The sequence below is a fragment of the Eulemur rufifrons genome, chromosome 16 (assembly GCF_041146395.1).
Source record: "Eulemur rufifrons isolate Redbay chromosome 16, OSU_ERuf_1, whole genome shotgun sequence".
NCBI classification, from domain to species: domain Eukaryota; kingdom Metazoa; phylum Chordata; class Mammalia; order Primates; family Lemuridae; genus Eulemur; species Eulemur rufifrons.
In genome coordinates, this window is record NC_090998.1 from 4,211,678 (window position 1) to 4,228,292 (window position 16,615).

At 51.1% G+C, this 16,615-nt stretch overlaps 1 protein-coding gene across 1 annotated transcript in view; it reads left to right on the top strand.

The window, feature by feature from the left end:
• The first annotated feature begins 3,657 nt into the window (after nt 1–3,657).
• PRMT8 (protein arginine methyltransferase 8) overlaps nt 3,658–16,615 on the top strand; it is an 84,579-nt gene continuing 71,621 nt past the window's right edge. The window contains exon 1 of the mRNA XM_069489600.1: nt 3,658–4,123. Coding sequence (XP_069345701.1) covers nt 4,049–4,123 — 75 coding nt within the window. The 5' untranslated portion in view covers nt 3,658–4,048. The remainder of the gene's footprint in view (nt 4,124–16,615) is intronic.

Below are 16,615 nucleotides of genomic sequence, written 5' to 3' on the forward strand. Positions count from 1 at the left end.
AGGTCACCTGGGAGGATGAGAAAAACACATGACACATCTGACGCACCTCCCCTTATTGCAGCAACCACACTGGAACAAGCCAGAGCCGGGGCTTTCCTAGGCAGCATGGTCTGCACATTAGAGAAGCTGCATACTGATTCCAGAGGCACTGCATTCTGGGAAGCAGCAAAGGAAGTGTTGGTTGGCCCCTGGAGATGACATAGTCTTCACCTTCTGGGGTCCCAGCATGGGGCAGGTGGGACCTTAGAGGCCTTGTTCAACCTTCTACTGTTTACAGCTCCTTTACAACATTTCTGCCAAATGATTAGTCTAACTGAACCCTTCCAGTGATAGGAAACTCACTTCTGTGGTGTCTCATAAAGCTGGCTAACATTTCCAATTTTAGCCCTCCCAAGTGTCTCATTCCAGCTGTTGTGTGCTAGCTCAACCATCAACACAGCTTCATGCTACTCCATGGCTCCCAAGAACCTCTGTGTTAGAGATGGACCTTTCTACAGTGTGGGGGTTCTCATAGTTTTGGAGGGCCCTTTCTGTAACTTAGGGGTCTTCTTCTTCTACAGATCTGTTTATCTCCAAATATCCTTATCCTGTTGTCTTTAACCACGACTGGCCATTAGAATTAGGGACTTTAAAAAATCCTGATGCCCAGACCTCACTCAATCACATGCCTGGGGGTGGAACCGAAGCACTGGTATTTTTAAAGCTCCCCAGGTGATCCCATCGTGCAGCCAAGGTCAAGGGCCACTGTCTCGCTCCCGGCACCTGGCTAACCTCTCGAGAGGTTATGCCATGAATCAGACATTATTTGAATCCTCACTCTACCATTTGGGTAATCCTCTGTGCTTTTGCTTTCTCATCTGTTTTGTGGGGATAATAACAGCACCTATGACAAAGGTTTGTTGAAAGCACTGCATGAAAACATATGTAAGCCTAGAAGAGTCTCTGGCATGTAGCAGGTTTAACTCGTATGCTTATGACAGGGCCTGGCAAATGTTAGCATAGTATTTGTGTTCCTACCATGAGACAGGCAGCATTCTAAGCAGTTGACATGTGCTAGTCGATACATTTTGTGGCATTGAAGATCTAACATAAGAAAAATGACATAAATAAAATGTGTCTTCAGGATTTCTTTACCTGGTAGGATCTATTGTTTCAAACTACCCATTTAATTCACATCCTGGTGAACTCTCTGCACCCCTTGTTCTCCCATATGTCTTTTCGCCTCCCATCAAAATCTCTTCAAAAGCTCTACAAAAGTTCTGTACATGCCAAAGCATCCGAGATGACTAAGTTAAGAGCTCATCAATAGTCAGTCCAATACCTTATTGCTTCTTGTCAAGTCTAGTGCCTATTAAAGAGCTATGCCTAGTTAAGCTCTTTGTGGAATGACTAATTAACCTGGTAAAAGACTACACTAATACGTTTAGCAACAGAGATGGAGAAAGACTGAGTTCACATGAATGATGGGGATGTGAGAAAATAATTGCGCAGCACCTACTATGCCCTAGGCACTCTTCATGCATCCTGAATTTTCGCAGTCATAGGAGGTGGGTATTCAGGTGATCCCTTGTTGTAAAACAAATCACTTCACACTTAGTCTCTTAAAGTAACGATTATTTTGCCTGTGAATTTGTAATTAGGTGGTTGCACAGTAGGGACAGCACCTCTGTGTTCCAAGATGGCTCAAAAGGGGGATGAAGTATCCACTGTCAAGATGGTTCACTCTGCTCCTCCAGCCTTTATGGAACCACCACGGTGGCCTGGGCTCCTTAGTCTCAGCCCCAGGCTGGCTCTGGTTGGATGGGCTGGGCTAGGAAACTCTTGTCGTGAAAATGTAGTTCTCCAACTCAGCCTCTCCACTCCCCATTCCAAGGGGAGCCGTGGTGTCTGTGCTTGGGGAGAAGCCAAGCCAAGCAAAAGATTTCGACAGCGAACGGAGGAAACACACCCACTGAGGTTCTCATAGCAACATAATCACGCACAGGCAGCAGCCTATTTCGGTGGGAGCTCGTCTCAGCTCCCCTCCTCCCTGGTTAGTCACTGAGCGGCTGCACACGCAGCAGCAGCGTGGGGTGGGGGCAGAGTGCTGGGCTGAAAGTCGGGAGGCTGGGGAGCTGGGTCTTCAGCTTGCGGTAGGACCACCAACAAATGTCCTCCTCTCTCTGATTTTGGGGTCCTTATCTGTAAAATGGGAGGATTGAACCAGAGACCTGTGAGGATTCCTTCTTTTCTGATTTTCTTTGTGCAGGTACTGAGACCCTTTTGGTAGGGGATCAGATGTCACTCCGAGTCTTTTGCCTCTGAGAAGATGCTTATAGAAAAGGGGCTTCAAGAGGGTAAAAGTCATTCTTGAATCTTCTTGCTACATCTTTTTTTCATCCTCTCCTCTTCTCTCCCTACCCTTCACTTCACACCTCTACTTAGTGCAATGTATCTTCTCTTTGCCTGGGGACCGGGACACATCTTTAGTACCCAGCACAATGCTGCTAGCCCTTTTCCTCAATGGACTCTGGGGTTAGTTGAGGACAGTCAGGCTCACACTTCCTGGCTGTCAAAGGTGATGATAAAAGCAAAGAGGGCATTGGGACTGATCTCCCCAAGTAGGTACAGACATGAACTGAATAGAGCCAGATGCTCAAGGAGCGTCTTTTAGGCCCCTGTCCTTGACTTGTAGTCTGAAAGCTTGAAAATGCAGCTGTTTTAAGGAGTGAGCCTGAGTGTCCTGTTGCAACAGGAGAGGCAGAGAGGGGTCCCCACTTTGTTCTGTCTCCCACAGCCTGACAGATGGCCAGTAAGACAGAGAAAAAGCAGCTTTCAAAGTGAAGACAGGAATGCATTGTATAAAAATTCACACCCCCTGCTGCCGCCCAAACTCCCTTAAAAAAGGATCAAGAGAATCTTAATGGGTATGTGACATCCTCCCTTTCTCCCATAAAAGGGACTTCGAAATCTGGCGATGGTGGGGGAGGGGCGAGGAGAGAGAAATGTGTGGGCAGGGGGCTGCGGGAAGACTGGGGTAGGGGGAGCACGGCTTCAGTCTCATCCATTTGACTTTCTCCCACCGTCTTTCCCAAGCCACCTCTGGCTGCCACCTTCGTCCCACCCTCTCAACCCGAAAGGGGCTTGGAGTCCCAAGAGCCTTGGACAGGGAGAGTGGGAGAAAAGGATCCATAATGATACCATCCTTAACCCTAGAGTTGAAGGAGTTAAGGACCCTCCCCCATCCAGACACCTACCCCTTCGTTCCCGAAACCATAATTCGCCCAGGAAGGATCCAGGAATTGGCGAGGAGCAGGAGAGTTGGGGCGGGGAGGGGTGGGGTGAGAGCGAGGTAACGGTGGCCCAGTCTTGCCCAGAGCTTGCCCTCGGTAGGTGGACGCGAACTGGGTCTAAACCTGCAAGAGCCTCTCCCGGGCACCTGCTTCCTCTGAGCCTCCGCGCGGCCCGCAGCGTCGGCGCAGCGCTTGCCCCCGCGCGGGCTGTGCGTGGCGCCGGGGGGTGGAGGCGGCCGAGGGACCCTCGGCGGCGGGTGGAGGGGCGGGCCCGGGGCGCTGGGGGCCCGCGGTCTGCGCCCAGCCGCCGCCCGCCGAGCCGAGCCTCCGCCCCCGCCCCCACTCGCCCGGCTCAGCCCGGGGAGCGGCGCGCAGGGAGCGAGCGGCTTCGCCCGGCGGCCCGCACAAGTTGAGAGGAGTTGGCTGCCTGCGGCCGGCCGGACTTCGCGAGCCGCCCGGAGGCCGCCGCCGCCGTGGAGCCTTCGGGGCTGCTCCTCCCGCTTAGCCCGCAGCGCGGGTGGACAGGGGCGGGGGTCGGGGCGCGCCAGGAGAACTTGCAACTGTGTGAAGGAATCTGGAGCAGATGAGAAGGGAGAAAAATAAAAGAAAGTGGAGACTGCAGAAAAGACTCAACCGTGGTGGATCGTGTCGGCTGACGCTCCAGCGGAGGGGCTGGGTTGGATTTTTCTCTCCCATTCTCTCGCTCTCTCTTTTAAAGCGACACCAGCTCTCTCTCTTTCTCCACTATCTCTGCCACCAAACCCTTGCTGGCTCTTATGGGCATGAAACACTCCTCCCGCTGCCTGCTCCTACGGAGGAAAATGGCGGAGAACGCCGCCGAGAGCACCGAGGTAAGCAGGCGACAGCCCGGGCCCCCGCGCCCGCCGCCCGCCTGGACCCCGCGCCGCCGCTGTCGCCGCCGCCGCCACCGCCGCCGCTCAGCGCCGTGCCAAACTTTCCCCAGCTCCATCCCGCTCGCTCCAGCCGGCCGAGTGTGTGTGTGTCTGTGTGTGTGTGTGTGTGTACGTGGCGGTGGCGGTGGTTGGGGGGGAAGTTCATGTCTCAGGTCCCCTCCCTCTTGAAAATGCAAAAGAGTCGCTCTCACCCCCACCACCCTCTCCTGCCACCCGCTGCTCCCTTCTCCATCCCCCAAGTCCCAACCCCCGGTAGCCGCGCTCCCCTGCCCTCTCCTCCGGGCTCCGTTAGGGCTGGCCGGTCCAGGCTTTGTGCGGAGCCTGGTGGGTGATCCTGGGGCCAGGTCTGCTCCCCGCAGCGCCCTGGCCATCCCCTGCTGCCTCCTCAGCTTTACCCTTCAAGCTGGAGGCAGCCCGAGCCCTCCGTCCCCGCGGCAGCGCGGAGGGCTCCCGGCCGCGGGGGCCGAGCCGATGGCAGTACCTGGGCACCTCCAAAAGACCCCCTGGCCCAGCTGTGGGCTGGGAGAAGTCTGCGATCTTCGGATCTAGAGCCGCCTCGGGGGCGCTAAACCTGCGGAGGGCGCGCGGGCCGCGGCCACTTTCAGCACCAGGGACAGCGCCCGCTCCTGCCGCAGCCGAGCCTGCGCGGGTGGCGGGGGCCGCGCGCCGCCGGCTGCGGAGAAACGGGTCTGCAGCCACCTGTCCCGCAGGAGAGGGGGTCGCTCGGGCTCCGCCGACTGTGCTCTTGCCCCTTCGCCTTCGGCAGCCCAGTAGATGCCCTTTCCGTACTCTCTAGCTGCCCTGATCTTCAGACAGCCCTGCTGGGCTTGGCGTCCCGAGACTCGAGGCTGTGTTTCCTCGCCTCGCACTGACCCTGCTGTCATTACAAGTGGTCTGTTCCGTAGGCTCTGGGCACCTGTAGTCACGAAGGGGATCAGCGTGGGCAGCCCCCTTACCTTCTCGGAGATACGGTGCGCAGAGGTGGGGGCGGAGAGGGGTATGTGTGTGAAGATCGTCCCTTATTCGGTGGCAGGAAAAAGACACAGAGCAAACTCCCGGGCTCTATTAATAGCGGGGTGTCTGGTGGGGCTGCCGTACAGTTCACATATGGTTACCCATATGCAGCGGGGGGCGGGGATGGGGGTGTGGCGCGGGGATTGTCCCTCTGTCTTGCCAGAATGCAAGAAGGTGCAGAGACCCTTCCCGATCTTCTTCCCTGGAGGTCTTAACTCTGCAGCTAACCCTGCTCCACAGCGGTAGCAGCAAAGCTTTAAAAATCTCCCTTCTCTGAGAGACTAGAAGCAGCATGCATCTGGCAACTGTCGATTTGAAAGAAACACGCTCTGGGACTTGAAAGCAGTGGGGCATTCAGTAGCTAATGCTGTCTCCTTGAGTTAGGGCAAAGCCAGAGCCGGCGTCCCCGACCACTTCCTCTTCCCCACCCCCTACCCGAGAGCAGACATTAGGGTGATGTGCAGTGCAAGGCAGCTCAGCCTCCCAGCAGAGAGCCAGCCTTACCGATCCCCTCGCCCTCCACCCTCGGATCACCCACTGGTGGAAAAGATTTCTAAAAATAGCTCAGAGTCTCAAGGCCGCGCTTGTGCAAAGTGTTGGGCGAGAGGCACGCAGCAGTCCCTGCAGCCAGGTGGCTGGAGCCCTGGAAGCGACAAGGCGCTTCCTCCACCATCCGCCTCCCCCCACCTCGGCTTGGTTTTATAAAAAAAAAAAAAAAAAAAAAAAGTTTTTGTGGGTCCTTTTCAACCATACCCCCGCCATTGTGCGGGGTCTGGTGCAGACCCCTGCCAGGTTCCGCAGTGTGCAGCGGCGGCTGCTGGGCTCCCAATCTCAGCGAGGGTTAAAGGCGTCCGGAGCAGGCAGAGCGACGAGCGCCGGGCTATTTTTACTTGCTTCCCCCGCCGCTCCGCGCTCCCCCTTCTCAGCAGTTGCACATGCCAGCTCTGCTCAAGGCATCAATGAAAACAGCAGTAGAGGCGGCCCAGCTTCTGCAAGCAAAAAAACCTCGGGCACGGCACAAAAGGGGGGTGGGGAACAAACCCAGCTGGGGATCCTTGGAGGGGAGTGACTAGTGGGGGGTTCAGTTCTTAGCAACTTCCTTTGAAAAGGGGTGGAACCCAGACTTGGTCAAACGTGCGCAGCAGAGGCATCCAGGCAGCGTGACAATCACTTGGTTTTCCTCCAGGAACTGGCTGTTTTTGGAATAAGCCAGGACTAGGGCAGTACTTTCAAAAGTGGGGTATTGTGGGTTTGCCTGCATTTATGGTGGGAGAGAGAGGTGAGAGCCCACCTCTGAGTATGTGTGGGTGGGTGGTGGTGATGGTGGTAATGGTAATGTTCTTAATTCAACATGTCTTTATCAAGCACTGACTCTGTACTGGGAATAACTAGGTACCCAAGATCCAAACAGGGGGGCAACTGGTCCCTGCCCTCAAGGGACTCCTAGTGCGGTGGACAATTGTGCTGGATAACCCTGTAGCCACCTTTTCCTGCCTTCTGTTGGTGTCCTTTGTAAGCTCTGTGTCTCATTTCATCCTCATGATAATGCTATGAGATAAGAAAAGGTCAGTATTCATTTCTTATCATCACTTTATATTTGTCCTACACCAAGGCCGAGGCTGAGGCTGAGGTCAAGCAACGTCTGAAAGTCATCTGATGGGTTAAGTCTGCCTTGGAACACAGATTACCCCCACTCTGATTCATTGCTCTTTGCCCTACCCTTGCTATTTCTAAAAAGATGCCATGTGTGAATGGGAGTAGATGAGGAGTGGGAGGAGAGGAATACTTTGGAAGGGAGCGGTGCAGTGATGGGGTAGGCAGGAGGGTGGAGGAGGTGTTCTTTCACAAGGTAAAGATAGGGAAAGATATTCCAACCGTTGGGCAGGATGGAGAAAGTGAGGAATAAAAGTACTTTTATTGTGACCAAAGCTTCCTTCCACAAAGTGCAGTACCGAGCTAGGGTGTAGGGACATTTAGGTCACAGGCTTGGTGGGCAGAGTTGGCATTGGATGGTCCTGGGTGCACTCTTTAACCACTTTGACCTCAGTCCCCTTCTTTGACTGTGTGGGGTATCAGAAATGCCAGGACAGCCCCTGGCACATGGCAAACACATAATGGTGTTAATTCTATGTATGCTTTCTCCGGATATGCTTCTCTTCCTCAGCTAAGGACATTACCCCTACCCCACCTCAGCCCACGGTCAGCCCCTTCTTCTCCCCTGCTCACCAGGTATCATCAGAAACCTCCTCATGTGGCCCTGAGATGTCTGCAAGCCTCCGGTCCCACTCTTCCTTCCAGCCCATTCCAGGCCTGAGGCCAGTCATCTCACCTCTGCCCTCGCTGCGGCTCTGGTCTCTGAACTGTTGGTCTTCCTCTCCACTCCAGCCTCATCATCACTACTGTACTTGACTGGCTTTCAGAAGCACAAATCTGCTCATGTTCAGACATCTCTAAAAACTTGGGATGTTGCCCTATTGCCTATAGGATACTGGATAAAGCCCAATTTCCCTACGATATCATACAAGGCCCTTTGATACCTGCCCCATGCAATTCTCTGAAAAGATCACTGACTGCATACCTGAATGTCTTTGTGCACACTCTTCTCTCTGACTGTGCTGCTCTTTTCCCCGACTTCTTTCTGGAAAAAAAATCTTCCTCAACCTGCAAGACCCAACTCAAATATCCCTTCCTCTGGGCGGCCTTCCCAGATCTGCCACTTAGCCTCTCTTCCCAGGGAGAGTGACTGACCTTTCTTAGATGTTTCTAATGCCCATCCCTCACTTTTCCAGTTGCAAGATAATTGGCTTTTTATATGTCTATTTCTCCAGTTAGATAATGAACTCTTTTTTGGTATTTCCTATTCTTAGCAATGTGTCTGACACACAGTAAATAATAAATGTTAATAAATGTTGACTGAATTGATTCATGCGATTGTGAATAAGCTCTTGTGCCTTCTAGGTTTTAGTCCCTCATAGCTTTCTGAAAATTTGGATTTCTATCCCCCACCCCTCTGCTGTACTTAGGTTATTGTGAACCTTTAAAACTCAAAATGGGTAAAGATTCTGGGAATCAAGTTGCTACGGCCACTGAAAGCATGGGTACCTTTTGGCAATTCGTGTACCTATTCAATATTCATTCAGTAATTCCTGACTCTTGCTATGTGGTGTTCATCTGGATAGCAGTGTAATGGATTAATCACAATGTCCAGTTATGAACCAGGGGGTATAATGGTGCCTTCTCCACTCTTGCTTGCTTTACTGATTCTTGGTGAAATGCATTATTTATGGTGATGACTCTCTGATTGAGGTTTTATCACCTCAAAGGAGAGCCCCCAGAGCTGGGGAAACAGTTTTAGAAAAGAGTTTTGGGGAGACTGTTTTTTAAAAGTTCTGTTCACTTGTTTGCCCAGGCAGAGAGAATAATTATGGGTTGGAAAAAATCCTTCAGTATGACAGTGGGATTAGGGGTTGCAGTGAGTTATGGGGATAACTGAGCTGACTTCTGGCGTGGTGTGTCTTTGTGGTTTGGGCTAATGGATCCTTCTTGGGAAAGTTACTTTCAGCTGGAGTGTGTGGTCTGATTATACCGAGGTCAGAGACTTGAGGAAGTGGGGCAAGCAGAGGCAGGACTCAGGCCCACTTCTCTGAGGATGGTCTGCTTCTGCGTCTCTTTCTGAAGAGTGCGGGCACTAACTAACCACATAGGCTCCGGTGCCAGACTGCCCAGTTGTAAATCCAGCTCTGGACTTAGTAGATGTGTTGCTATGTTGAACAAGTTGCTTAACCTCTCTGAGCCTCATAAAATTGTTGTGATGGTTCAATGGATTAATTCATGCAAAGGGATTAGAGCATTGCCTTGTACATGATGGGCACTCAATAAGTGTTTATGATCATTATCCTGCTAGCTTTTAGGAGTCTTGCCAAAAAAGTGCAAACTGGATGAATTCTCCCACTTCCTCATTTCTCCAGCAGAAATGATCCATGAAACCATAGTCTGCGTCACTTTTTCCTCCCTCAGCAAACACTAATTTCTGTCCTTAAGTGAGCTCAGGAGAATTAAGAAGATACCCACATTTTTTCCCCCTGGCAAATTTGGCTTTTCCGAGAGTCCTAAATTGGCTTTTGGCTGTCAAAAAGGGTGAAACACAACACTCCCATCTCCAATTCAGGAGTGGGTTTCATTTCCTCTTCTTTGCTAACTGCAATGTGAAGTGATTATCACATACCAGTATGGAATATGCAAAAATCTGTAAAAACAGTCCTTACACCTTGGAGTTGATGCTGCTAGCAGGGGAAAAATGGGCAGCATGAAAATATGTGAACTGCCAAGGTAACTGCAAGCAGCTATTGCGTGTGTGAGAAGCAGGCAGGTGGTGCCGTTGCGAACTGGCTTGGCCACAAGGTAGAGTGAGCACAGGAAAGAAGGAGCCTCCAAGAGGTGGTCCTTCTGTCCATGCTTCTGCCTCCCAGCACACTTAACCCAGGATGTGTAGTTGGCCACTTGGTCTCTTGTCAAACAGCTTCAGAGAAGGCAAGTTCCCCAACCTCCTTAAGAATTTCAGTTGTCAGGAAGTTCTTCTTGAAGTCTGAGTACAATCTCTTCTACTGCAATTGGAGTCGCTTTTGTTTATGTTATTCTAAAAGGAGATGAAAACGGGCTGGTTACCTTTCTGTTTTGGGTTGTGTTAGGCTATCGCTCTCCTGGTTAGTTTTTGTTCCAAATGATCTCAATCTCTTTCTCTGATATCCTGGTATTATCCTTCTAATAGGAATACTTAAGAGAAGAGTATTTGAGAAAATTTGCCTCTTGAATATTATTCAGCCAAAAATATACAAAATACCCACTGGGATATTTCACACATCAAATGTCTTTTCCTCCTTCACTTGTTATGAGAATTCCCTCAAGCATCACAGCTCATCCCAGATTTGTAATGGGTAACCCATAAGTAAAGATCTCGTTTTAGAGTGTAATTTTATAAGAGCAAACAGCTTGATATGCATATTTTCATAAACTCATAGAATCTTAGGGCTGGGTGGAAACTCAAATCATTTAAACCAGGAGATAGGAACCCTTGTGCAACATCACAGAGCTCCTCGGTGTTGGTGCTGAGACCCTGTGGACTCCTAGGCCCATGCTATTTACATGTAAAGAGGAGGCCCTCCTTTACACGAGGAAACTGATTTATTGTTTTCATTTTTTGTGCTAACTTTCTGGTATATCCTGATCTGTACTATCTAAAACCATTGTTTCTCTACATAAGAGCTAGGAACTGTGTATCGAGAGCTCCCTCTTTTTTTTTATAGCACTTAAAATGCTCGTTTAATATATTTCATCGTATGTAACACCCTGAGTTACATATTATCCCCACCGTACAGGTTAAGTAACTGGAGCACAGAGAGTCAGTGCTACTTGCTCAAGATGCTACTGCTAGTAAGCGGTGGAGCTGGGATGCAGACGCTGGTTTTCTAGACACTGAAGCCCCTTCTTTTTCCAGTCCACCAGGCTGTGAAGGCATGAGAAGGACCAGAGTAGAAACTTAAAACGTGAAAAGAAAGGATGGAGAAACGAACAGGAGAAATGTGGGGAGGGTGAATCTGGAAGCAACCTCAGAAGAGACCCCAGCCCCACCTTCCTTTTCCAGGCTTCCACCGCAATCTTGCCATCTTCACTTCCACGGTCCTCAGTCCTTGCGCCCTGTGGATGACAGGAACTTGGCGTAACTGTGGCAGGGACGATTATCACTCCACTCCCCCTCTGCCTCTAAGATATCCCTAGGCCTGGAGTCCTAGCTGGAGGGCCAGGGAAAAAACTCTTGTCTCCCAAGTACACCTGTGTGGACGCTTGACCCTAGGCCATCGGTATTAAGCTTGGACTTTAAACCGAACACCAAAGACTTCCGGATGGGCACTTTGTTTTGTGAATGTACTTTTAGTTTTATCAGCTGTGTTACTTTCCTAGGGGTGTTGTCATAAATTACCACAAACTACGTGACTTAAAACAACAGAAATTTAATCTTTCACAATTCCGGAAGCCGGAAGTCTGAAATCCAGGTGTCAGCAGGGTTGGTTCCTTCTGGGGGTTCTGAGGGAGAATCTGTTCCTTGCCTTTCTCCCAGCTTTGGGTGGTGGCCAGTTATGCTCCGCATTCCGTGGCTTGTAGACACACTGCCCTGATATCTGCCTTCGTCTTCCCGTGGCATTCTTCCCCGTGTGTGTCTGTATCTCTTCTCCTTGTGTGTCTGTATCTCTTCTCCTCGTCTTATAAGGACAACGCCGTGTGGGGTTAGGGCCCACTCTAATCCAGTATGACTTCTCCTTAACTTGATTGCACCTGCAAAGACCCTATTTCCAAATGAGGTCACGTTCACGGGAACCGGGGATTAGGACTTCAACACGTTTTTTCGGGCGACACAATTCAATGCGCAACATCACCCACCGCAGGGCCCGCTCTGTCGGAAATGGCGGATCCAGGACCGAAGGAGCGCGTGAATAGGCCCCAGAATCGCGTGTCGTTGGCGAAGGTCGTCTCTGTCTCCCTTCGGCTCTCCTGCTGCTCCCTCTGCTGGGCACCTGGCCCCTGGCTTCCCAGGGTCTTTAGCATGGCTTTTTCCTTAATCAGTAGCAATAATTGTAACAGGAGTTACCATTTTAATGTCCATATTCTGTGTTGGGCACCGTGTTAGGTACTTTCTAAACATTGCCTTATTTAATTTACACGACAACATTACAAAGCAACTCTTATTAATTCCATTTTGCAGTTGAGGAAGCTAAACTTGCAGGGTTAATTATCTTGACCAAGATAGTGAGTGGCAGAGTTGGAATGTTCTCTGCTGTGGACGTGGCTCTCTCCTCTCTTTTTCCCACATCTCCAACCTCAAGCTCGTCCTTCCCTTTGCCCCATGCCAGCTCCTTCCCGCCTGGAGATCTGGGAAGGCACTGATGAACCTCCGTACATGGGACATGGCCTGTAACCGACTGGAGTTGGTGGCCCTGTAGCGGGCTCCCTGGGTTCAATCCCCTCATCCTCCCAGAGGATTTGCTTTGTGGTCGTCAGAGGAATTATTTTAGTGGGAGAATTGTGAGCCTATCACCAGCTTATCTGAAGAGCTACCCTGGAGGACAGCAGGGGTGATGCACAATTAAACCATGTGGGCTGCTGACTTGGTGGCTGAGGCGGTTGTGCGTGCAGGTAAGTGTGCAGGCTCCGGGGCTGCCGTGCCCGTGCTGTAGCTCAACTGTGCTGCTTACGAGCTTGCACCAGGTGCTGAAGCTCTCTGTGCCTGGGTTTTACCATCTGTGATACGGGTAAGAGTGCATTGTCCCATAAGGATATTGTGAGGATTAAGCAGGTTATTTCACACTAAGTGCACAGCTGGCCCATGGTAAATACTTACGAAAGATTAGCTATTATTAATAACCTGGGCTTACCTGGCGGCGTCCCACAGGGAGAACAGATAAATGAAGGGCCTTTTTGGTGCTGTAATGTCACTAGAAAAGGCGAAAGTGGAGCAGTTGAAGGAAGGCCCCTTTGATTCAGGCAATTCATTCTCAGTCAGCCAGACAGAGCCGGGAACACAGCTGGCGACAGGGCTGTTTGGCACCCCTTCCCAGAGTGCACTGGCCCCCAGGTGAAGTGCCCCGGTTACAGGAGGAACCGGGATTCTCCGTGGCCCATGGGCTGCCTACCCCAGCTCACACTCTGCTCCGGGGTCTAGAACGCAGGTGTCTGGCAACATCTGTAGAACGAAAGTGAAACCTCACGAGTCCCTACAGACGTGCGAGACCTGGGCGTGGCGAGGGCGGTCACGCTGGACAGCAGACTTGCCAAGTGCAGGCTCCGCGCCCCTCCCACCCCGGTCCTCGATCCTAGAGAGAGCCCAAGTCCTACTTGTTGATTATTGGATTGATTGGTGACTTTTCCCCACGTTCCCACTGAGAGAAACTGAGGCATGGGGGAAGGAGAGAGAGAGAAGAGAGATATGCCCAGGCTGACGTGACAAATTGGGTGTTTAATTACCAAGTTAAACTCCCTGTCCTCTTGGCCCTAAATCCCACAGAATATGCACTGTATGAGTGGTACACCGAGACCGAATTGGGCTAATGCCACTATAAAGGGAACGGCTATTAGCAAATTCATCAATTAGGGCCCCATTTGTCGCTCTATTGTGAAGGATAATCTCTTGTCAGCTGAAGTAAAGTGGTGGCCTTTCAAAGCTGGGCCTCCCAGCAAATGAAAGACTGTAATTCCCACAGACGCATTATATTCAAGGACTTCATCTCTCCCTGACAAGCAGTTATGACAGCAATGCTCGGGGGAGGATCAATGTGAGAGTTCTACAGACGATTATGGGCATCAGGAGTGCAGATGGGCCCTCACTAAGGCACGTCCTCTATTAACATGCATTAGTGCAACTTTTGCGTATAGACACACGGTACACACTTGGTAACTATTGACTGAGTGAATACAGGAAATAAACCAGTATGTTGCATAGACCATGCCAACCCCCTTTCATTAGACTCTCTTTCTACTCCTCCTTCCCCCCAAATTAAAGCTGTCGAGCCAGTATGGTGTCGGGGAGAGTTTTGGAGTCACCTCTGAGTTTGAACCCGTTTTCCTCCCTGTGGGATTATACAACTCATTTTGCAGGATAGCCACAAGGATTAAATGTGATAATGGAATAAGATAGAAAGAAGCTTGACATGTGTTTTCTTCTTTTTCTTCCTACTAGAACTTTATTTGCCCAGCCTTTGTTTTGCTTTCAGGGGAACAGTTATAGTTCGAAGTGGAAACAGCTGCTTCGGGTGTCGAGGAGAGCAGATATCAACGACCCAGGCTGGGCAGACTGACTGCCCGGCGTGGGGGTGTGCACACACGTCAGAGTCAGGAGGTACCTTGTACAGAAGCACACGCTTGTACACTTACATACTTAGTCTATGTGGTTTGCTATTCATAGCATGGGATACTTAAGGCGCAAATTGAACTACAGGCCTGGAACTTCTGGGCTACACACAGGGTCTGATGTCTCACCACGAGGGAGCATGTGCGTGTGGGACAACGCTAGGGTGGGGCCAGTGTGGGAGTAGTTGAGGGACAGTCTCATGGAGACAGATCCACGTTTCAGGATCAGAGGGTTGTGCAGCCCTGACTTTGCAGCTGACAGGTGTCAGGTACTACCGTTCTCCCGGTGCCGTGGTCTTCCTTGGGGCTGCGTCCTGTGTCGCCTTGCTCCTCTCTGCGTACTCTCTCTAGGCTCGGCCCCCCACATCTGACTGCCTACGGGATGTCACCACCTGCATGTCTCATGGGCACCTCAGGGTCCTCCAGGTCCCCTCTGGAGTCCTCACCTCTTCCCTCCTCCTGCCAGCCTCATCTTGCTTAGTAGTAAGTCCCCAAAGTCACAAACTTGGACTTTCTTTCTCCTTTCTCCACAACAAGGCCTGTTGACACCACATCTTAAGTATTTCTTCTCTTTGTCCTGACTGTCCTCGTGCCCTGCCCGCTCTGGTCGTCCTGGTTTGTGTCTCTTCACCTCTTGCCCTGATCTCTGCAGTGACCTTCCAGGTGTTGTCCCCACACCCTCCCTTCGTCTGCTCTGATCTGTTCTCAGAGCATCAGGAGCAAACATTCTAAAATGAAAATCTGGTTATACTTCTCCCCTCCTTAGACCCCGTTAGTGGCTTTTCCATTATTCTCAGGGTAACGACCCACCTCCTTACCATAGCTCACGAGGCCCTGCGAAATCATGGCCCCGGATACTTCTGCATCTTCATTTCTCACGAGGCCTTCCCTTCTGCTCCAGCCATACTCAGCTGCTCACCTTCCCTCCTCGCCAGGTGGCTCCTACTCTTTCTTCAGGTCTCAGCCGAGATGTCACTTCTTCGAGGAAGCCTCCCTGACACCACTTCCTTAATGCAAGTCTGGCTTAGTTTTTCCCCCGGTGCTGTCTTGGTGACAGTGCATACCACACTGCATTTATTTCCCCATTTTCTGTGAGCCAACTGTATCCCTTCTCCTTTCTTTCTCCCATTCCCAGCCTGTCTGTGTCGTTGACCATTGAATCTCCTGCATCTACCTCTGTGTCAGGGGCCTAATACAGGCTTAAAACCATTTCTGCAATGAATAATCTTTGCTTTCCTACATGAAAAGTGTTCTACGGATGCTAGTAATTACGTGAATGTCTACTGACTGGTCCCCTTCCCAACACACCGGCTGAGGCCATATTGGTCACATACTCTTCCCGCTAGAAGAGTCAGTCTCTGAGGTCGCAGCCGTCATGCTCTGACCTGAAGCACGGCTGTCGTTAAGCTGTCCCAGTTAGATGTTTGCTGCTGAAGAACCAAGTCGGAGCTGCAGAAGGGAGGCTCATAGTGCAAACTGAGCAAGGGAGAATTCTCAGATAGACAAGGGTAACTGGCACGATGTAAGTCTTAGAAAGGACTGGAAAGTCAGGGCTGTGCCTGGGGCAGTTGGGAAGTCCCTGCACTTCGGCAGTGGCAAGAGGCAGCAGAGACATCATAGAGGCGTCTCCGAAAAACTTTGCTTGAGGCAGGGGTGTTAGCGTTTGGATCAAACAATGTATTTCCCCCCTTGACCTGATCCATCATCACTGGCTGGTCTGAGCAAGAGGTACAGTGGGGGATGTCCCCAGGCCAGGAGCAGGGATCTGAACTGCCCTGATGCTGTGCCCCTACAGGCAGCCAGGCAGGGCCCGGGGCTCGGCTTTGGGGCAGGCTCTGCCGAGCCCAGGCCTCCTTCGCCCACGTGTGCTCTGGGTCCAGCACCGTCGTGCACTCTTCTATTTATAAGGTTTCGCCCAAGTTCGAGTGTTCTTTACCACTGTAGGATGACTAGAATTAGCAAGAATATATTATGTGGTTTCAATTAGCTAGAAGGAGGATGTTGAATGTTCCCAACACAAAGAAATGATAAATGTTTGAGATGATGGGTATGCTAATTACCTCGATCTGATCACCGTACATTATATGTATTGAAACATCATCATGTATCCTATAAATATATACACTTATTATTTATCAACTAAAAAGAGAAAAAATAAAATAAAATTTTAAAAAATACGAAAACAGGATGCTCCCTGCTCCAGGTGGTAAAGAAAATCAAACCGTTGGCTTGGGCTGCCAGTAGCACAGGGCCCTGGGGCTTTGTCCACAAGGCCGGCTCCGGTGGCTTTTCCTGGAGGCGTAACCGAAGCTCTGCCAAGCCCCTTCTTCTTCCAGCTTCGTTTCAGCGCCGGAGACGGGAGTCTGAGGGCTCCTCAGGGTTAGCCTGCGCCTCTGGAGCGAGCAGGGCCCGGTCAAGACAGTGGGGACGCCTTTGGAGCCCCAGGGAGGAACCTCCTCAAGTCTCCTTGGTCATTCACTGCAGTTCCTCAGGCCCTCAGCTGACGCCGGGCAACAC